The sequence below is a fragment of the Amphibalanus amphitrite genome, unplaced genomic scaffold, assembly GCF_019059575.1.
Source record: "Amphibalanus amphitrite isolate SeventyFive unplaced genomic scaffold, NRLGWU_Aamphi_draft 000467F_arrow, whole genome shotgun sequence".
NCBI classification, from domain to species: Eukaryota; Metazoa; Arthropoda; class Thecostraca; order Balanomorpha; family Balanidae; genus Amphibalanus; species Amphibalanus amphitrite.
In genome coordinates this window covers 133,052-156,754 of record NW_024881961.1, presented here as the reverse complement: position 1 = coordinate 156,754, position 23,703 = coordinate 133,052, and the positions used below count along the sequence as shown (strand labels likewise).

Below are 23,703 nucleotides of genomic sequence, written 5' to 3'. Positions count from 1 at the left end.
GCGCGACTGCTGAAGCGGGGCGACCTCGGCCGGCGCCGGGCCGTTCGCGACTCCCGGGTCGCGGGCTCAGCGTACCGCCGGCCGCGGGATCCTGCGAACGCCTCATCCGCCACCGAAGATAACACTATCCCACTAGAACGCAGGCGAAACTATCATCACCCACGACAATACAGCACAAGATAAACAGAAAGGCTAAATTCGTAGGGGACATTCAGGCAAAGCATAATAAAAACACAGTTGAAATGAGCATCAGATCGTCTCGTTTCGGACACGTTTGATAAAAAAATGGTAATTCAGTGCGTTCATTGGGGTAGGTATTCATGTATGAGGACAGCCAGTACTTCAATGCTGTGGCATACAGATCAGCACAACACATTACAAACAAGTTCTCAGTAACAATGGCGTCTTGTGTACCGAGATGGACAACAAATAACAATGGAAACATCACACAAGTCATTAGGTATATGTATCCACAACAGGCTGTTGCCTGCAACATACAATGTGTAGGTACCTAAAGTTAACCGCATGGATTTAAAAAGACCGTTAACTGTTTAACTTTAACATGATGTAAGGAATGCTGGAATTTAAAAGCCTTTGGTACCATACATGCTAAAATGGTAGGCAAGCAAGAAGAAATGCAAGTGAAAAATGCAATGAAGTATATGAGTCATAAGCGAATGATTTATAAACAGCAAGGTAGGCACCTTTTATTAACCCTCGCCGGCACAGCCCATTTTGAGTCCTTCGACGGCACAAGAGGGGGGGGGGTTGGTACGAACCCCCCTCGCGTTTGGCCCCTGATCGAGCTAGAGCTTCGCGGAAAAAACGAGCGTGTTGCCCGTCACGAGAGGAAGCCGATGATACCCAATTTTAAGGTCCTAGGTCATCGGGTGACCTTCCAGGTCAGGTCAATGACCCGAAAACCGGGAAAATCGGGACCTGTTAGAAAGTCGTAAAGTGTGGCTGCTATGTGGTTTTCCGGGGTGCTGATCACGAATATCGTGTTAGTTTTGATCATAGATGATGTCTTTAAGCATTTAGACCGGGTCGGGTCAGGTCAGGTCAGGTCAACCGGTAGGGGTTGTGACGGGTATTCGTAATACGTGTCAACCGCCTCGGACAGCTTCGTAATATGTTACGAAGGCACCAAAACTACTTCGTAAATGTTCAAATGGTTGCTAAATTCGAATTCAGCTCCAAAAACTAGCCTAGAAACATGTAAAACTCGAAAACGTGAACCGAGGTCACCCGAGGTCACCAAAGGTCAATGACCTGACCTGACCTTCAGGTGACCTTGACACCCACCCTATTGCATGGGAGCAACATCAAATCACATGTTTGAACGTTTGAAACCACGAAAAGCTTGCAAACGCGCGGCTAATGCGAGCGGACATGTGCCGAACCGCGATTTCGGCCAAACATGGTCACAGAAAAGAGGTCACAGGTCAAAGGTCATTGGGGCCAGGGTCATGAAATTTTCAGGGTAGGTGTAAAATTGATCCATGCGAGGGTACTGAAAGTTTCGTCGCGATCGGCCGCTTTTTACGCGAGTTATTCGCGAAAAACCTTAGGGGGGGTTGCATCAACCCCCCCCCCCTGTGCCGGCGAGGGTTAAAGTGTAGGTATACGCATGACAAAACACGATGTCAGAACGAAAAACTTGGCCTTATAGGGTAGCTTTACTTCCAAGAGGTGCATATAAAAATAATATTCCCTCTGTTATTGTTTAATCCTTTTATCTTAATTAAGGTACAGTTAATTAGTTAAAGTTTTTACATATTTGGCATCCATAGGAGCAGGATAAACATTCAGTCACATTTGGATATGTTTGGGTAATTAGTAGGTATATTTATAGGTACGTTTATACTGCAACGTAAACAATGATAACGCTGGTTTCAAATGATATCTATATTCTTACATCTTTCCATAACAGCAGTGGACACTGGACAAGCTCATATCGGCCTAGTAAGATAATTTTTTGAATATTAATTAGGAATGGATCTGCTAAGTACCATATTTGCATACATTAATTGTTTACGTCTAATGTTTCATAGGAATGCAGCGTTCAGTATTTAAAACATCAAAGAAGCCACAAGATAAAGGAAGCTATGACCCATAATGATGCACCTAGTTAAGTATTGATGTGATAAGCGTAAATCTCAATTATACATATACGTAGGCTTTAGCTGTTATTACTTTCAGAGAACTAATGCAGCCAAGCCGCAATAGCAGCACACTCGGTAAAGAGAGTCGATGACTAACGCATGTCATTTCAGATATGTTTGCTGAGACAATTGAAAGGTGTAACATCTAATATGGTTGCAATTCCGGTCACTAGGACATGCATGCTGCAGGAAGTTTAGCCCTTTAGCAAAAGTATAACGATCAAGAAACAAGACACTTATGCAAAAATACTGATAAATCCACCCGCTCGCTCACACTGTTTGCTGCGATTCCTTCCTAAGTAGATATATCTCAATGGAAAAAAGTTTGATTTTATATTTATCACGTAAAAGCTTTCAAAGCCCAAGATGATTGTCTTGAAAATGGATACCAAATAAAAGAGCAATCAATACATTTTCCAGCAGATGTGCATGCGTTGTAAAATAATGATTGTCATTAACCAGCTTGAATCACAAGGTAGAAAATAGAAATTGAAAGGCGCTGTGTGTTGATAATAAATTGAGCCACATGGAGTATCGCTGTAAACGAGGCATGCCAGCTGTGCTGACAGGCGTGCAGCTACGGTACCCGTTTGCCTTTTTAGCTGGGACGCTGCTGAACGGAGACATCCCAATAGTGTACGGGGATAGCGCTAGGGATATCGGTACCCATCGACATTCGACAGGACAGAACCCATCAACAGGACACCATTGGAGTACATTCAAATGATGGGATCTAAAACGTGAACGGATCGACTCAAAACCTAAGTCGTCTCAAACCTAGGCATTCATCTGTGCTGCGTCACTACGCTATCTTGCCCAACAAGTTCACTATTCTCGACTGCAAACCTACCAAAGCGGCCTAAGTCTTTCACTATCATAGCTATATCGAGAGGAATGAGGCCATCACAAAAGGACGAACGACACATATCGGCGCCAAATATGGCCATTCTATGTACACACAATCTGAACAGGCGTGTACAAAGATATTATCGAAAGATTATTGTTAAAATGATATGTTGAGATTGTCTGTGCAGAGCACCATTTGCATTATACGTTCTCAAATTGATATGTTGTATGAATGGCGTGGAACGTGAAACGTCACTTCGCCATCAAACATGAGTTCATCTATCGAAGCTGATAGATTTGAACCACTTTTTACAGTTTACACATGTAAATGACGTTTATACAAGGCCGGGGCCCGGTAGAGAGCTGGCAGCATGATAATCCACATAGAGAACACACTGCTTACTGACACCAGGCTGGTTGGGCGTTGGGACCCGGTTGGTGCTCAACCTTCCCCGGCACTCCAAGCTGGATAGTTTTGTCCGGCTAGCGTATAAGGTCCCAGCTTCAAGTGATGATAGACTTTTGCTGATGTGAAGCTGGTTTCCTTGCCAACAACTGGCGACAGAAGCAGCAGTCTCTGCCACCAGCTACAAGCTGAGCCAGTAGAGGTAATTCTCGCTATATACAGCCGTGTGATCTGTGACGTATCATGTTGCCCCGGCCATTCCGGCCAGCGCCGCACGGCTCCGAATCAGGGCGGTGCGAGAGACGCCACCGCACAGCGCGCTGTCGGACCATTGGACCACACACAGACAGACACACAGAGACCCGGGACAGCGCCATGGCCGCCGGGCAACGATGAGAGATGAGACACCGCCCTCACCGTCGGCGTCCGGAGCACGCTCTGAGGACACCCGAGAGGGCGTGTCCGGGCCCTTCTGCGTCCCTCCGAGACGCCCCAGACCGAGCTCCGTCAGGCTTGGACCGCTCGCTGCGCCCAGAGCCCAGCTCGAGCCGCCGAGCACTGCCAGCTCCCTCGTAACGAACTACGTGAGCTGCTGACAGACACACAAACACACACAGACATTCACCACGGGCGACACGGACAATGATGATATGTTATAGTGAAGACACTCTGTTTCAATGAAGTAGGTATAGTCGGTCGGACTGGCAGCGGTCCGACGCCGAGCTGAACTCAGCTACCTTTGGACAGTGTCCGGACTGACTGTCCGACACATCTCTGAACTGTCTCTGTCCGACACATGTTCGAATGTCACTGTCTGATACACCAGCAGACACTGGCGGACATGGGCCCTGTGTAGTCCTCTCGCGAGTTTCCTCGCTCAGTCTCTGGGCGTCAGCGGGCTGCTGAGAGATTCTTGGCTGGTCACGGGCTGCCCACTCCGCCCCTCAGCCCGCGGCAGAGGCCTCGAAGCGTGACTTCCAGTACACGGCGCCTGTGGCTGTTTTCTGAGCTCTAAAAGCCTGCAGAAGCAGCTCACCAGCGCAGGCCAGTGATCAGAGACAGCAGCAGACAGCCGGTCACGGCAGATGAGACGACAGGGCCGGGTCGGTCGCCGCCCGACGCTATCGCGCAGGTGATGGGCTGGTCGTCCTCGGGGTTTTTAACTGGCGGCATAAAACGAGAGCAGAGTCAGAGATGAGTTTACCGGCTCTGAAATGGTCTAACTGGACCGATAGGGCCTAACCCAACAAAACAAAAAGATGAATTACAGACGGGGAGATGAAGATGTCAGAGGCGGGTCGCAGTCGGGGAGTGGAGGGGTCAGGGGCAGGGTCAGGGTCACAGTCCAGGGAGGAAGAGAAGCCTCGACGGGTCACGGAGGGGATAACATTCCCTCCTGAAACCGGGAAGCCTGTTGACAAGTGACATTTTCAGTTATGTGCAGACTGCAGTCACATAAATTGACAATACAAATGCAAGGGATCAAAGGGAAGACGTGGGTAGAAGACAGAAACGATTTAATCAGATTTTGGCTCACACACCATTCAGGAAATTTCCGACTCGTTAAAGCTCACAAAACGAGATCTGTTTCCATAATATTTCCATTTTTGGCAAAAAGTACAAATGCAAGAATTTAAAGCAAAAATGTAGAGCAAAAAGCATATAAAGCTATAAATGCAGAACAAAAAGAATCTAAAGCATGAATTTGCCCGCTTCGTATCAGAAAGATGGCGTATTCCGTAGAAGTCAGGCAGCTCCCAATTTCCCAGAACTCTGCAATAGAGCCAGCCAGCAAGGCAGTATTTAACGGCCAATGCTGGGTTCTGACATGTGAGCGTGGCAGCTCATTGCTGGCTACCCAGCGACATGTATATTTCGCTTCGAATTCCCCGAGTTGGGGCACACCCAACCAATCTAGAACTCATCCTGTCCGTGAAATCGCCGTCCCATTTATGGACTTCGCATGTGTCGTTGGATTTCCAGGAGCCAAAGGTCGGCAGTATATTCAGTTCGAGCTGTAAAACGTCTCCGGTGCTGCCAATCAATATTGACCGGGACTCCAGGAAGCCCAATTAACTGCCCGATCTGATGGGTTAAACGGACGGAGCAAATGACAGTCGACAGACTATTTTCATAACATTTTTAAACTTGAAGCATATCGGCCCGGGGCTTAGCGTTTTCGCATGGATCTGCCGCTAGTTGACAACCAAGAACTATTTATTCCCAGCACCTGAGGTCTGTTTCGTAACTGTTTTAATGTAACAAAGACGCTCAAATTAATCTATTCATTTGTATTTATTTTCATTTGTATTAGCCAACTTTATGTGCACTGCAGACCATTTACAGTGCCGGTCAAAGATATTACTGACAGCTTAAACATCGTACGCATACCTTTGGAGATCAGCATATTTTTTCTTCAGCTCTGCAATGGCCTTCAAAGTTACCAACTGCCTGCCTAGAATTACCGGTCCTCCGTCTGTTCTCAAGAAGCCTACACTCAAATTCACATAAGCCTTTTAGTCGGCTGCAGCAAATGGCACGTCTTAAGAGGTCGGCTGTGATAGTTCAGCGCCCTGATAGAGCCGAGCCGGCTGGGGCTGAGGCGGCACTCGGCCGCGTATCTGGGCTGAGAGAGCTCCTGCCCGGCGGCGGCAGACCCGTACTGCAGCCATCGATTGGCCTCGCCAGCACCGGGCCGGCGCCGTCTCAGAGGAATCGGCGCCCGTCACCTCCACATTAGGCAGCCGGCAATCTCCCGCTATATCCGCAGACAGGGAGAGGGATCCTCCCTCCGAGCGGACGGTGGATGTTTGGGCGGACGGTGATATAGTTATCCCTCACACGGCTGACCAGACCGCTGAATATCATTAGACGTCTGACCAGGCCAAAGTATACGTCAAACGCCAGACCTGACCGGTAATACACTCGGGCGTCTAACTGAACTGTGTCATGCCAATCAGACTAAAAAATGTAGCAAAAAGGGGCAAGTGCCCCAACAATGTATAGACTGCCATCTTGATAACCAAACCCGGCAAGAATACATTTGCTAGTTCAGCTGTTCTACAGAGGGTCGACCCGGCTATCAATTATTCCATGCACGAGTCCGTAGCAACAAGAATATTACATTGGGCCGGTAACAAGCAGCAGGGCGGTGTTGTGGTGCTAAAGGTCACCGAACGTCGTGCTGAGAGAGATAGCAAAGGTCAGAGGGCGGACTGCTGAGTCGGCCGTTCTATAAATGGCTCAGGTATTGTGTGGCGCTGAAGAGAGCATCGTTCACAGGGGCGGATCCAGGAAAACTCCAAGGGGAGGGTCATGAATCGAAGTGGTGCCCCTACCTATACCCAAAATTAAAAACTCAACGGATTTCGTCCACTTCATTTTGGTGGTGCCCCATTTTCAGTTTTTTCTTTTTACTTTTTATTTTTAGTCAGTATCTTAACTCTTAGCCACAACATTTACCAATTGTAAGCAAGTATATATGAATGTGCTATGTGTATATATGTTGTGGACGCTGAGTAGTGAGTACTTACCAGGAACGTTATCAGGTAAGCAAATCGTTGTCAGTCCGACGAACTTGACCCTGGCGTCTAAAGGGTCTGTCCTTGACACTTCAGGCTTGTCAGGGGCACCAAAGTCCTTCCAGGGACACCACAAACCTGTCAGGGGCACCTACGGCCTTGTAGGGGCGCCACAGGCCCGCCAGGGGCACCACAGGCCTGCCAGGAAGCAGGGGCACCACAGGTCTAGCTAGTATACACGACAGGCCTGTCAGGGGCACAACGGGCCTGTTGGGCCCATGAGCACCCCTAGGGGCAGGGGCACCACAGTCCTTCCAGGGGCACCGCAGGCCTGTGAGGGGCACCAGCGGCCTAGCAGGGGCACCAGTCAACACAGGCCTGCCAGGGGCACCACAGACCTGCCAGGGGCACCAGAGGCCTGCCAGGAGCACCACCGACCTCGCAGGGGTAACTTGGGCCTGCCAGGGCCCAGGGGCACCACGGGCCTGTCGAGAGGCACTTCAGGCTTTTCAGGGGCACCATAGTCCTCTCCGGGCGCAGGGGTAGCAGGGGCACCAGAGGCCTGCCAGGGGCACTACAGGCCTAGCAAAGGCACCACTGGTCTATCAGGGGCACCATGAGCCTGTCATAGCCAGGCATCTCAGGCTTGTCAAGGCCCAGGGGCTCCACAGGTCTGTGAGGGGCACCAGCGACCTAGCACCAGTCAACACAGGTCTGCCAGGGGCGCCACAGACCTGCCAGGGGCACCACAGACCTGCCAGGGGCACCAGAGGTCTGCCAGGGGCACCACCGGCCTCGCAGGGGCACCTTGGGCCTGTCAGGGGCACCACGGGCCTGCCGAGGGGCACTTCAGACTTTTCAGGGGCACCAGTCCTCTCCGGGCGCAGGGGTACCAGCGGCCTAGCAAGGGCACCAGAGGCACCAGCGGCCTAGCAAGGGCACCAGAGGCCTGCCAGGGGCACCACAGGCCTAACAAGGGCACCACGGGCCTGTCAGGGGCACCTCAGGCTTGTCAGGGCCCAGGGACACCACAGTCCTTCCAAGGGCACCGCAAGCCTGTCAGGGGCACCAGAGGCCTGCCAGGGGCACCACAGGCCTAGCAAGGGCACCACTGGCCTGTCAGGGGCACCTTAGGCTTGTCAGGGCCCAGGCGCACCACAGTCCTTCCAGGGGCATTACAAGCCTGTCAGGGGCACCAGAGGCCTAGCAAGGGCACCACAGGCCTGCCATGGACACCACAGGCCTGCCAGGGGCACCACCGGCCTTGCAGGGGCGCCTCAGGCCTGTCAGGGGCACCACGTGCCTGCCGGGGACACTTCAGGCTTGTCAGGGGCGTTACAGTCCTGTCAGGGCCCAGGGGCACCAGGCCCGTGGTGTCCCTGCTAGGCCTGTGGTGCCCCTGGCGGTCCTGTGGTGCCCCTGTCAGGACTGTGATACCCCTGATAGGCCGGTGGTGCCCCTGGCAGGTCTTTGGGCCCCGGGCCTCAAGGGGGGGCCATGACCCATGTGACCCCCCCCCTTGGATCCGCCCCTGATCGTTCATTCGCCCACGTCAGTTAACTACAGGAAGCTCCCAGAGCCCAGAGGTCATGAGGTTCCAAACCATTAACCAGCTGGCTGGAACGACAACCAATGTCAAGAAAGTTTTTTTCAAGCAAGATAGCCCAACTAATTTATAGAGAAAATAGCAGATGTCATCCCCATAAAATTGTATAACGACTTGAGTAAGTTAATACTAAAGGCATTCAACCAAATGACTCTGACTTGGTGAATTAGCTTATGTGTCTTTGGCTGTGGATTAGTTATTGTGTGACTTGTTGTGCCCACCCGAGGTGGCACAGTCTGGCGACACGACATCACATGTGAAACACGCAATAAAATACTGAGAAACTTTATCACTTATTTCAAATATTCATTGGCTGTTTCTCCACTCAGTAACAGTTTTTAGAACATTTGATGATTGGTTTACTCCGAGGTATCCGGCCAGTCTCAATTTCCGGTAAATGCTTTTGACACGGAGACATTAGATGCCGAAATTTCCAGAAAGCCAATTGTTTGTAACAGGTTTTTACTTTTTACCGACGCCATTCAATAGTCGGCGGCCAGCGAACCATAGGATGAACACGACCGGCGACCTTTGGTTGGATCATACCGGCACCTCTGCCGACAGGGCCCTCTTCAGCCGCTGTGGCGGAGGTCCCGTATCAGAGCGAGGAATCATGTACGGCGCCATTTCTGCGATCTCTCCACCCGACACGATAAAGTTTTCCAGCGGCGAAAAACGGCTGACGTCGGTCGATACGGCCTGGCCGACTGCCAGGATCCCCGAACTGTCCGAACGACCGCCCTCCGCCGACTAACTTCTCGGAGCCGCTCGTAAAGGCAGCCCGATCTTTCTTTCTTTCTTTTTTCGCTGAGCACGGTTCATAGAATGGATACGACTACCCAATATCTAGTAGGATCTCGCTTAAATGTTAAAACTCGACTGACTTAGGAGCGAATCCGATCCGCCTCATCAAAATACAACTCCTGTAGACTTGCAAAAACATTGTAAAACATGATTTAGTTGTTATTATAATTAAAACAAAATCAGCTATACATTTATAACTATGCGTAAACCTTTTGTCTACGGCCCCGCACTAGCAGCAGCCACCTGTACTGGTAGACTGTGCCGCTTGGCTAAAGTGTCAAGCGGCACAGCCTTCCCTGAGTACCCATGTCGGTATATACGGGGTGGATAGGCTGTGCCGCCTTACAATTCAGCCAAGCGGCACCTGTACTGGTAGACTGTGCCGCTTGGCTGAAGTGTCAAGCGGCACAGCCTACCCATGCCGGTATCGCACGGGGTGGACAGGCTGTGCCGCCTTACATTTCAGCCAAGCGGCACAGTCTACCACTACGGTAAACCGAGCGACTGTGGCCAGTGCGCAGTCATAAAGGTAACCGGTAGACAAATAGCTCCATTACTTAATTCTATACCCGACTGTACCCGCAATGGGCGTTCGTTTCCGACTGACCTGTCGCCCTGTGAATCTCAGGCAGGTGCTTGTTCCAGAAGGCGCACTGCCGTAACCGCAGGCCGACGCCCACCTCTGACGAGTTGGACGCCAGCGTGAGGTACTTTTTGTCGTACGCCTTGTACTGGGGCCAGTAGTCGGTCGTCCATAAGTTGGCCGAGCCTCGGTTCGGGTTCCTGTGAAACGATGACGGGATATTGACATAACCAAGAGACTTAGTCACAGGACGACTGACATTCACCTGCTTCGTCAATGATTTTAATTGCTGGCAGCTCGTTAGTGGCTTGTTGGACATATAAGTACTTAAATACTAAAGGCTTCCTTCAGTCATGTTTTTAGCGATATTTGACGGTTAATGAAATAAGTAACTGGCACAAACACGCGCGTCAGTACCAGTTAACTTACAACTGTCACCAGACTATGCAATATAAGTAGGCATATGTAGCACAGCAATTGAGAGTGGTGTTCCACGGCCCAGCCATAGCCTAAACAATTTTTTTTGTTTAGACGTGGTCCAACTGTACCAATGCAGAATAGGCATGGGTTGTGGACGCATGTTGTAATTGTCGATGAAACACGCCTAAAAAGATACGTTTTTATTGTTCTACAAGCGACGCCATTGTTGTGCCCAATCTAATGGGTCCTATAGGACATTGACGGTTCTGCTAGATTCGCCAAATTGCTCTTAAACCACAACCCCGCACTGCACTGGCGAAACGAATGCGTATTGAAAGTAAAAAATATATCGGGCTCTAAGAGGTCTTCGACATGGCCATTGCCAAGTTCTGATGAAATCACCAGGTCATTGAAGTAAATCTTCAGGAGAGAGCCACACTTTAGGTCGTGCTATTTCCAGCGGTGCCTGAATGGAGAAGGGAGATTCAATTGGAGACAAGCTGCATCGTCCCGTTGCTATTGGAGACGATCCCTTGGCAACTAACGTTGGAAGAGACAATCTAATGGTGATACACATCTCAGTTGGAAGAGACAATCCTGTGACGATCCGAGGCTTGAAGCCGACAACCCGCAGCTATAGGAAGAATAGGCACTGGCAATCATCAGGAAGAGACAGACTATGATTTGTGACGACTCACAACTTTGAAGAGCAGCTCGCAGTCACAGGAGGCAGTGATGCATCCCGTGGCGACTCGCTCCTGGACGTAGCGCTATGATGGCCCCCGGGAGGCCAGTGATGGAGGACTCGCCCTGACGGCAGCCGACCCGGCCCGGCGCGCCGGCCGATATTCTCAGTGGTCGGCTGACGTCAGGCTGTGATCGGCTATCTCATACCAGAGATGGGCGGGAGAGAGCGAAATGGACAGGGAACGGGAGGAGCGAGGGGATGGAGGGAGAGAGGGAGCCGAGGCCAGAGCAGTTCCGAGCCGTGCTCCGACCTGTGACACTGGGCCATCAATTCGCTATTTCTGTTCGAGACTGACCAGCCCAAGTCTGGTTCGTTCCCAAAGGCCATTAGAAGCACAACATAATGCCGACTGCTGATCAAAACGTCCTTGGAGGTTACGCAAAGACGCTGTTCCTCCAGCACCACGAGACTGGCCTGTTGTTAGATGCTAAATCGAACTACAGCCTATGTTCTGCAATTTGCAGCCTATTAGGCGAGTGTTCAAATATCACCTCTGCCCCACCTCACAGTCGATTTAGTGCCAACACATTGCACGGACCGGCATGGTGCGGGCAGCGACCGTCGCGCCACAAATAGCGCCGGCGCGCCAGAAGCGGCGAATACGGCGCCGTGGTGGTCGCTCGGCTCCTGCAGCGCCGATCGATCCCGGGTACCCGACCGCCCAGACTTCCGCGTCGGTCGGGCGCGGCAGCGCCGCGCCTTCCCGCAGTCCCGTCCAGCGAGAGACGACTGCTGCTCGGTCACGGATGGACAGAATTCAGTCCCAGACCGAATTGTGATTCAGTCCGGTCACGAACCGAGGGACTTGGCAGGCCATTGTCCTTTGGATAACCCTTCACGGCTGGGAGTGGAGGAAGAGGATATCTTCTCCAAGTGGGTTGCTGTAATAAAAAAGTCAAGGATGAATCGAGCAACGAAGGGACGACGTTCTTTTGGAACGATGCGGAGAAGGTGTACTACGAAGGAATGATGAATTATGCATTCTGCAACCCGATTACAATAACAATTTCAGCACACACGTGGACATGGGCGTAAGAATCTAACGAAAAGTGGAGAAGGGCAGCGAAACTTCAATGTCACTTTGTAGGAGTCCCAATATCCCTATGAAGAAATTCTTTGCAGTTTTGTGCTCATCTCACCTTGCTGGACCACCTCCTGCTCTTATACTTGTATTTAGATAAAAATAAAGATTTTACTTAAAAAAAAAATGCTGAAAAGGGGGGCCATGACCCTCCGCCCCCCCCCCCCTAGGCCCTATGTTCTTACGCCTATGCACGTGGACATGGTCTGAGCAAACATAGAACGAACAGAGAGCAGATGCTCGCTGGCCGTGCAAATAAAAACCAAGCGATGAAGCAAGAAGCAATAAACGGCGTTCGCGAGTTCGGCAGGGTAATACTTTGCTCTTAGATTTTTTAGTTTTTGTCTCGTCAAAATTAAAGTGATACCACGAGAGGTCATGAAATGCCGAATTTTGCGAACTGACACCAATGATTTACGGCAAACGACGTAAATCTAAACACCATAATGGTGCCAAAAAGTCAGCGGTAGCTATTGAAAAACATTTTCCTGAATGAAACCCGGGAAAAGCTTACCTCGTGTCAATTGTTTGGGCTACAGAGGTCTGTGGCTACGACAAAAGCTTAACATCACAAAATGGGCTTTTGAGTGGGGTTTCTTGAGATAAACTGCAAAAAGCTTGCGAATAAATCTGACCTCAGATCATGTGATCGACCTGCAGAAGTCAACAAAATGAACTAACCTATTTGGCAGACGAAGCTTTTCTGCGAAATCATTTTCATACTGCACCTATGAAAGCCATTTCATCACTTCCATTGAAGGTTAATGATTTCTCAATTGCTTTGCAATGTTGATGTCTTGAAGCTGACGTTACCCCAAATCGGAAGTATGAAAAATTTACGAGACATAGGTAATGTCACTCATTTTGTCAAGGAATTTACAAGGAATTTTGTCAAGGAATTTACAAGGATCTTCTGGGAATTGAGACTCGGATAGGCCATTGCATTTTTTTTAGACTAAGGGTTACTTTACTTGTCCTGGTAAGCTTACCTAAGTTGCTTGAAGTTTGACCTCCATAAGTCCATAAGCTCCATAAGTCCGGTGACGTCACCGTGGCTGGTAATTTTCGTCCTATCTCTCTTTTGTCCGTTCTGTCCAAGGTCACTGAGAGGGTCGTGTGTAACCAGCTTACGGCTTACCTGCAGGATCACAGCATCATGTCCGACGCACAATATGCATACCGACGCGGCCGTGGCGTGGAGGACGCCCTGATCGACGCTGTCGAGTGGATGTCAAAAAACATCGATTCTGGTCGCTTGATATCGATCACAGCTCTGGACCTCAGCAAAGCATTCGACAGCGTCGATCATGGCGTCCTCCTCAGTAAGATGGGTTGGTATGGCATTCCATCACATTGGTTTGCCAGCTACCTCGGAGACCGGAAGCAGATGGTTCGTGGCGGTACTTCAGTGCTGCCTGTATCCTGTGGGGTCCCCCAGGGATCCATCCTGGGTCCTGTTCTCTTCTGTCTTTTAGTTAACGAAGCTCAAAATTTTCTTCCCCATGAACGGCTCATCAGCTATGCCGATGACACCCAGTTGTTTGACTGTTCTTCAAAGGACAGGGACAGTATGGCATCTCTCAAGAACCGCCTTGAAGAGTCCATCATGTCCATCCAAAAGTGGCTTGCAGTGAACTCGTTGAAAATGAACCCTACAAAAACCGAGTTTACTCTCATAGGCACGAGACAGGCCGCGAGAGAAAACGCAACTTTCTACTTCGAGATGTCTGGCCATCAGTTCAAGCCGTCCGAGCACATCAAGGTTCTAGGCGTAGTCATCGACCAGTGCCTCAGATGGGACAGTCACGTGACTCGCGTGGTACGCCGATGCACAGCAACCCTTATATCTCTTTACCGGTTCCGTCGCCATTTTTCAACTGCAGCTCTACTCACCATCATTCGTGCTCACGTTTTCAGTCACATTCTGTTCTGCTTACCCGTCTGGGCAAGTGCCTCTGGTGAGCAACGGAAGCGCATACAAAAAGTAATCAATTTCGCGGCCCGTGTGGTGACTGGCACGCGAAAAACTGAGCACATCGCCCCTGTCTTGCGGTCTCTGGGCTGGCAGAACATCGAAGGCATGATTTTCGAGCGGGACTGTATCAAGGTGTTTAACGCGCTCAATGACCAGTATGCTCCAAACACGATGCGCAGCATGTTCACGCGGAGACGGGAAACGTCGCTTCGTGATACCCGTCTCGCTCGATCAGAGCAGCTCGCGCTGCCAAGGGTACGGCTGAGCACCACTCAACGTGTCTTCTCTTACCGAGCCGCGACAGCGTGGAACACGCTCCCGCCTACTGTAACACAGTGCACTTCGAGAGGGCAGTTCATGGTCAGGTTGGGAGAGGTGCAACAGAGTGGAAACAGTGCTTAGGTGTGTGATATATGTAGGTATGACCCCGTTTCCATGGGCATCACTGATCCGGATCAGCAAAATTAAATCGTATTATATTTATCGAACTCTTCGTTATATGTTATAATTCCAAGTGGATTAGGCTTATATAATCAGTTAATCCCTTATTTTGATTCTCATATATTGTCTAACCATACTGGATTAGCTAATCCATTTTTACTGATCCGGATCAGTGATGCCCATGGAAACGTGGTCTATGATTTATCATCGAGTGTTTATCTAGAACGCCTCAGTTTGTCTTATTGTGTGTATGTGCAGTGTGCATTTATTGTATGACGCAAACTTCCGAACAGCTGTGCGCGCACGGATGGAGTTTAATATACCATACCATACCATACCTTAAGAACACAGGGTGATAAAATGTAGCGCTCTCAGCTATACCTACTGACTTTTGCGGAGAATGGCCAGAAACGTTCTTGCCTTTGCACCGAGCGAAAGTTGAAATTAAAACCCTGAATTTACAACTGAAACTTCCCGAGATAAGTCAGAGTTGGTTACTTGCCAAAAGGGCCTTTAGTAATACGCATGGTTGTGTTGCATGCCACATAGGGGCTCTGTTGCTGAATTCAGTGACGGACATTGAGCGAGTGCATGATAAAGACATCGCATAAGGTGCATAATAGTAATTGTGCATAATAACGACCCTTCTTTGACGGCAAAATTCGCACTTTCATATGTGTTAAAAAAACACATGTGTACAGAGTAGGTACCTATTTAATTACTTAAACTAACTACGTAGGCAATAACGCCAGAAAAATACGATAAGCATATTGATGGTCACGATTACAAGAAACATCAACGATAAAATCACAGGGATGGTGAAGTGAATTGTACTTGCAAGGTAGCCACATAGCAGGGGCGATCGAGTGTTTGCAACACTTACCCAGTTTTGGCAAAGTTGGCCCAGTAGCGCATCATCTTAACCGAGAGCTTGCGGTCATCTGCTGAAAACTTTTTGGTGGGATTGAGCGGTTCTCCGAAGACAAAGGAGATTTCGTCACCGTGCAGCACACCCATCCACTTGGGCCACGGTGACGCGGCAGAGCGCTGCCGGAAGTGGTACATGAAGACACCGTTGCCAGTGCTGGCATATGTTTCGGCGAAGTCGTTAACACCGCAAAGAAATTGATAATCACCGACCATTTTATCGACAGCGTCCAAGTTTGATTCGGGGTCCTCAGGATTGACCCAATTGGTGTACTCAAAGGCAATTGCTTGGCGAGCCGTTGTCGTGAAGTAGGGGTTCGTTTGGCTTACGGATTCGATAAACTGCTCTCGTGTTAGCACAACATTCTCTTCGAGTTTCATGTAGTCGGTCAGGTAATAGACGAGAAAATAATTTGCTTCCTCGCTGACGCTACCTGCCAATATGTTTGTGCGTTTGTAGTTGCCGGTTTTGAGCGATATGTGCGGGTCCTCCACGAGAAACGTGCCATCCACCACCGGCACGAAGGCAAACTCGCAAATGCCGGTGGTGAAAAACTCCGAATGCACCAAGTCGCTCGGATGGACTTGGCGTAAACACTCGATGAGGCTCTCCACGTCTTGCTTGTCATACTCGTGACACTTGGTGGCCTCAGCCAGGCGCAGGCCCCGCTTCTTGGCCTCCTCGCGGTCCAGCACCGCCCACGGATTGGTGGCCGTCGACGACTGCATGATGGCCTGGCTGAAGAGCGGTCTCGACAGCGGCGACAGCAGGTGCATGCTGATGCTGGCCGAGCCGGCAGACTCTCCGAACAGCGTGACGTTGTCGGGGTTACCACCGAACGCGGCGATGTTGTCGTGCACCCACTGAATGGCCATGAGCTGGTCGAACATGCCGGCGTTACCGGGCGCCGCCGGGTGGTCCATGAAGAGGAACCCGAGCGAGGCCACGCGGTACTGAATCGACACCACGATCACGTTCTCCTCCGACGAGAGGATCTTGGGATCGTACACGTCCAGCGTGGACGAGCCGCTGTAGTAGGCGCCGCCGTAGATCCACAGCATCACCGCCGCCGGACGCTTCGGCTTCGGCCTCGGCAGCACCACGTTCAGGTACAGACAGTCCTCGCTCAGCGGCGTGTTGGCGTTCCACATGGTGCTGCCGATGAAGTCGTTGAAGAAGGTGTCTTTGATCTGCCAGCAGGAGTTGGGCAGTGTGCGCGCCTCCCGGACGCCCTGCCAGGCCTGCATGGGTCGCGGGTGGCGGAAGCGCAGGTTGCCCAGTGGTGGCTGTGCGTAGGGGATGCCGAGCCAGGCGTCCACCTGGCGACCGGTGGCCGCCGTCAGCGTGATGCCCTTCAGCAGACCGTTGTCAGTCCGCACCACCAGGTCGCCGTGCTCCCGCTCCGCAAAGTTGTTGTTCTCGTCGGGGAAGGTCAGATCGGGGTCGCCGAACTGCGGGTAGGCCTGCGACCGCGGTGTCAGCAGAAGGAGAAGTGCCAGCTGAAGCGCGCCTGAGAGCGAACCTGTAACAGAGGGGAGTGGACGTTAGCTCCCATTCTTCCAGGTCGGAGGGAGAAGTTGTAGAAACGATCGGGGAGTGGAGGAGGGGAGAAAGGAAGGATGGTGAAGAGAACGAATAAAAGGGGAAATAGGGAAATAAAACATACGGTGCAAAATTATTTAAATGCCTCCATTTCACTTCTCCAGAAATTGCGTCAAGCTGCAATTTGCATTCGCAATACCTATTGCTCGGTAATGGACAATGACGTTGTTGTGTCTCTGGTAATGTTATGAATATTACTCATTGGCTTAACTTTCTATCTTCTATCCGTTTTCTTTTTGGTAGGCTGTTACTATTGTATTATTATAGACGACAATTTACCTAATTAAAGTTTTGCTAATAAATGATCAAAGACACCAATCCGAAAAAGTCGATTGCAAGACAGTTGTACTTGACTTCAAAGTTCAAAGTGGTAAAAGGGATAACCCACAAGTAAGTAACTATTGGGCAATAAAGCTCGCCAGTGCAACCTCCGCAACTGGATTATACGAGCTCGTATGTAGCACACTAATTCAATGTTCCTCAAGACAGCCCATTTAATGACCAGGAACTCGAAAATCCGCAATAAATGTTACTGATCCGTCAATTCTGAGATCTGTCTTGCACGACACCTCAGGCGGCTCATGCCACTCGACGGCTGGCGAACGACCGGCGACTTTGCAAGCGCCCTCCTCCGCACTTCGCCGCAACAGAGGAGCATCGAGCGCTATTGCGGCTGTCGGATGCGGCGCTATATCATATATGAAAGGATTCATTTGATCAGGGGGAATAAATCACTTTGAACTTAATGCGTAGTTACAATTTCAAGTTAGTCTTTCTTTGTAGAGTTATTTTGCTCGGTCGTTGACAGGTCTATGTATCTGTGTCTCTGGGGAAACTGCGGGGCTCCGTCTGACCACCGTCAGCGTCCTGCCGCTCCTAATCAGGCTGGGTTGGGTCTGCTGCAGCCGGCCGGCCCTCTGTTTTCGTCTGCACGTGCCGGCCCAAATGCCCCCCGGGTGGGAGAGCTGATGAAGGGCCTATCGATCATGCTCGGAGAGCAATATCCAATAGGGATCCTGATTCATGAATAGTGAATTACCTCGAGATGTAACTCAGTTGAGATTCGATTAATTAAATAATAAACTTAAAACGGGAAACTAAGCGGTAGCAGTTCCCATATGAAGTGCCTCTTTCCCAACAACTAAAACAATATCATATTGATACAAATAAATGCTTCATTCGAGTTCCGACTTCATATGCGACTGTTATGCCGTGCACTACCACCGTTTAAATGCAAGAATGCATAGGTGGCGTATGTTGATGCAAGATCTTATCTTCTTATTTATTTATGAACTTTTACACATTTAACAAAATAATTTTGATTAAAAATAATAAATCGATGAATGATATTTTTAATACCAGTGATACAGATTTCAGACAGACCTTGAAACCACTCAAGAAAGTTTGCAAAGTAGGCACACCATTGCACGAAACACTATCAACTCATGCCAGTCCCTTAGTTGATATTATGTTTATCTCCGTTTGAGTTGGGCGTCATCTATTTCATAAATTCATACCAAAACATTACATTACTGCCGTAAAAACAGCCGGTAGTTTTCGTTTGGGAAGATCGTGCAATATTTGCAATATTCAGCGTTTTCCATTCCCCCTGTTCAAACTGTGACTGACATTTGGCACGGGACATTCTCCTGTCAAAACTGTCTCCATCTACAGCCCCCTGTCTGACAGGCTGACAGCCCGGTGATAACGTGCTCTCGGCCAGGTGCGTTAGTGGCTGCAGTTATCATGAGGTGCAGCGCGTCGGGGCGTGATCGGTCGATACCGTGTGTCCTTGATAACGGCGGTAGCGGGTTAGTGGCACCGGCTGGCCATCGATCCGAGCGCCGCCCGGCCGACGACGGCCCCAGCGGCGGCTCCGCGGCTAGGTGCGTCGCTAAATCGTCGCTCCGTGCGTCGGCTACGAGGCTCTGAGTGCGTCGGCGGCCTTGCCCTGCGGCTCTGCGCCTTCTTCCAAAATTATTCGGGCCCAGTCAGCACTCGACAGCGTCCAGCAAACACCAGTTCACCTTACAGTATCTATATATAGCAGTGCTCAACGCTCGCAGTAACCTCCATAGTCCATACACTGGTGTAACCCGGTCCCGGCTGGTCAGGCTCGGGCGGCGCAGGAAGTTCCTCCGATCGTGTACGAGTATGTGTGCGGTTTACCGCTATTTGTCCTTAGTGTAACGTTGTCGGCACCTATAAAACCTGGTTTATAGACTTGACTTACTACCTATGAAAACATCAAATGATATTGAGCATTGAGTAACATTGAAGGACATAAACGACTGTTAAGCGTAACGTGCTATGTTGACCCAAGCTTTCCATGTAGTCAAGGAGTCTGTCCGTTATAATTTCATGCAAATCTTAATATCTTAAAAAAATCATGTGGGAAAGTTGAATCACGAGGCACGACGCCGTATTATTGTTTGTGAAAATTGTTAAAGCCTTGCTTGGGGTAGATCACATCCAGTTTAAAGGAAGGGTGCCACCTTTTGGACACAACGCAGTTTTTACAAGATTAGCCTCACATGAACCTAAAAACCGGCTTCACTTACCTATGCTCGAGACGGTCAGCATTGAATCCGCACGTGAAGTTATCATTTGCGAGTTTTGCTGCCAGCATTCGGGCAGGCAAAAATCTTCAGCACTATTTCCTCGTCGTGTTAAGGGTATTTTATAAAACATGAAATCAGCAAAGGTATGTATAAAAGTTATACTTTTGAAGCATGTTTTATCATTTTGAAAGGGTATATTTTTTCTTTATGGTATACACTTAAGTTTTAAAATTTTAATTGGGAAGTTTTTCTAGTAAGTTGCATGAAGGGTGAAGGGTTCCATAGATCTCTTAAGCATTGTAAAGGAAAAACCTTTACTCGACTTATTTGATGTTCTTTTGACGTATCTCCGCGTACCTACCGGTTACCTACCGGTTACCTACAACTTAGTTCAAATCATGTTATCTTCTTCCTTTTTATTTGTTCATCTTTTTGTCTCAGTTGCGCCATCAATGCAAATGGCAGAATGATATGTTGCCATGACAACAGGATATGCCAGCCTTCCTAGCTGCCACATCAAACGACCTTGAGTTGTAGTGGTGATATAAACAACGATCTTTTTTTTTTGGCCAATGTATTAAATGCAATGTTTCGGTTTTTTGTATATTGTGGACGCGCTAACCACGTCTAAAAATTCAAATAAGTAAAATAGATTCATAGAACAAAAATTTCGGAAGGTGGCACCCTTCCTTTAATTATGAATTTAATTTATATTAAACTAAACCGTATACGACGTTCTGTCTTACAAATCAGCTTAAAAGTCGAATGAAGTGAAACATTCGACCCAATAAAATAAACATTACTGAATGCACGATTTAGACGCATAATGAAACACATGCACTTAACAGATAAGTATAGCTGGTCAACAACCAGCCTAAAACAAAATTAATCAAACGTTTTATAAAATGCATCGTGCATTGAGTTCAATCAGAAAATGCTACCAAACCATTATTATGAGTAGACAGCCACACAATGACAAAGCTTTACTCGCTATTTCTCATATTGTAATGACTAACAGCTCCTTATTATCACATGCAATGGTGCTTCAATAAATCAGGCATAATTCAAAGGTAATTTAAACCTGAATGCACCATAAAGGTAGCAGCAGCTCAAAGCGAACAGCTGATATGATATTGAAAAGGAATACCTAATGCACCCATGCAGCGAGCGCAGCTGCGCGTAGTGCGTACGTCATTCATGGAGTAATTAATGTTGATTGCAGTGGCAATTAAGTCAATGTAAATCGTGCGCTTAGCTAGCATCCTCAGTGGCTTCCGACAAACTTCAGGCTAAGCCAGAATATGCATAACACCTGGGCTTACCGTTGTAAGTTGTATCAGTAGGGAGATTTAAAGGGACCCTCCCACCTTCAAAAAAGTTAATGAATTGGCATGAATGTGATGTCGCTCGATTCAGAAAGAGCAAAAACGAATATCTACTAAATTTCACCGAAAAATATTCACCAGTTTTCAAGATATTAGACTTTTACTTTTGTTTACTTTTTTGGGATCTCCGCTGTTCCTAGCGACTTCATTTTGGAAGTGCGGCGTTCGCGGCAGATGTTGCGCGTTAATAGCATATACCACCACTGCTTTACAAAGATGTTAGTATACCTAAGGTTTTAAAATCGTTAGATCACCGCTGACGTCACAAATTCTAAGGGGGCATCTCAATGCATTAGCCCCTTAGAATCCGAAAACTGCAAGTTTGAAATTCCATATCTCCGAATTAAAGCATTTTTCGATGTTGTGAGTGCCCAAACCGGTATTTGCAGGCCATGGCCACCAATTTGGCTATCTCAACTCAAAACTAATGTTAAGGTGGGATGGTCACTTTAAGATTGATGCTCGTAGATCGGTGGTGCATTGGTGCGACTATAATGAGTGAGCGAAATGCAATCAACTATAAGCATAAGAGAACATAAGATTATTCTACTCTATAGATAAGTGCACCTGCCTGTGAGTTTCGTGGCCAGTGAACACAGCCCGGTGCAACAGACCGTGACAAACGCACCGCCGCGGGCTCCGCTCAACTCTGGCGTGGTAGGCTGTACCGCTGTACTCGCGTGCATTGCGAGATAGTCTACCTACCCGCCAGACCCGCCGGCATGTTCATTTTTCGCCGCGCTTCCGGGCGTTTCTGAGCAATAATTGATGACATATAGTTACCAAAATATAACATTGTCATTCTAATTCTACGTTATATCATCGCCTTTCAAACGAAATAATAATAAAGATAAGATAATGTAAAACGAACAACCATCTGACGTCTAATGTCGAATGCATTGTGATGGATAAAACGTTCTTTAATGCTCAGTGGTGAATACACAAATGACACGGTCAGGACCGGTCTTACAGTCAAATTGTCGTAGTGGGGCGATGTGGCGCTGTTCGTTCTTGAACAGTCGTATTTTTTTTTGGGGGGGGAGGGGTTAGGCTCTTTCGGTCTGACAAGACCATTTCAGGGCCGGAAGGACGATGGGAATTAGGAGGAGACATTGGTCTGGGCGGGCACCTTGGTGAGTCGCCGCCGCCGGGGCTGAGCCCGTCCACAGGACGGGCCGACCAGCACCCCACCCCCCAGCACTCACTGCACCCGGCTACGGGCGAGCTCTTACGGGCACTCCGGCATGGGATAAAGCTGTCCGTCCGGCCCAGAACAGGGGGTAGAGGTGTAGGGCAGAAGGATTTGAATGTCTTGAGGATGGAATTATGAGTTGAAATGACGGAACGGTGCGTACCGTTATGGTATACCGTATAATATGAGTCTCTGTGCCCAACAGTATTACTGAGCTATTATGATTATGCGGAGCTGCTGTATAATCCGAAGATAGTCAGGGCCAAGAAATCCCAGATATACCTATAGAACACACAAAATAAAACAAGTCATGGCTGCTCATAGCTAATTAAGGTGAGCATAGGTACTTATAGTTTCTCACGCCCGTCGCTGGGCTTGAAGGAGGTTTCCTTCGTGCGGCTCGGTGAAAAAAGTTAGTGCGCATACAACAAAAATTAAACGCCTGCAAGATAATTACTTGAGCAAAAATCACTTTTTTATCCGAGCAGGCTTTCGGTCTAATGAAACACTTGCAGCGCTATCAGCAACGGGAGTAGACACGAGAGGATACGGATTTACGGCTGAAGACATTGGACGGACGGTTGGCGGACCTCAAAGGCAGAGACGCAGTGGAACTGGTGAGACGGAGGTGTAGAGACGCAGTGGAACTGGTGAGACGGAGGTGTAGAGACGCAGTGGAACTGGTGAGACGGAGGTGTTTCATCGTAACGGCCTCCCCTTCACTTCTCCAGAGTTTTCACCCTGGAGAGGGTGTTCTCCAATTAATCAGCTTTCACAACCAACTGTCTCGTAGAGGTGAGCATCCTCAAGACAAGGTATTGTGCGCTGGGATGCGAATGAGTTAGTATTGAGGAAAGCAAGGACGGGTAAATAAAACCATTAAACCAGAATTCAATGAGGTTGTGCGCGTATGCATCAAAAAGCTCACATCTAATCGCTATATTTTGGTATAACTACTAAATCTACGCCTAGGGACAGTCATGGAAGACAACAGAGCACAATGCACACGGATGGCCCACCTGTGAGGGCGGCCATGGCGTCTGTCTGCGGGCGGGTCGTCCGGTAGGCGCTGCCGGCTGGCGGCCCTCGCATCCCGCCACCCACCGCGTCCACCTGCCGGCGTCGGCCGCGGCACTAACGATCCGATCCGCGGCGCCGGCGGCGGGCGGCCGCCGGCAGCGCCGCCCGCCGGCCGACGGACGCAGCTCGTCGATACACACGGCCGGCGCCGACTGGCAGCGTGCCAGCGCCCCGCGGCCGGATGAGGTCGGGTCGGGTCGGGTCGGCACCGCTCGCCGACTTTCTGCCACCGTTCATGACGCTGAGGTGGCGCGCGGCTGTCCCCAGCTGGACGGTGGAAATCGATGCCGGCCTGATTGCGGCCCGCTGCAGCCGCCCACCGCCCTAGTGAAGTCGTCCGTCACATTCGCTGCATTGCT

General features: G+C 49.4%; 1 protein-coding gene across 1 annotated transcript; it reads right to left on the bottom strand.

Moving 5' to 3' along the window:
• Window positions 1-291: 291 nt before the first annotated feature.
• Window positions 292-23,394, bottom strand: LOC122392057 (acetylcholinesterase-like). The gene is made up of 4 exons (XM_043386556.1): window positions 23,284-23,394; window positions 15,480-17,046; window positions 9,956-10,131; window positions 292-4,580 (listed from the first exon to the last, which is right to left on the bottom strand). Exons 1-4 carry the CDS (start codon window positions 23,354-23,356, stop codon window positions 4,450-4,452), a joined length of 1,947 nt encoding a protein of 648 aa, XP_043242491.1. The 5' UTR covers window positions 23,357-23,394; the 3' UTR covers window positions 292-4,449.
• Window positions 23,395-23,703: the final 309 nt, after the last annotated feature.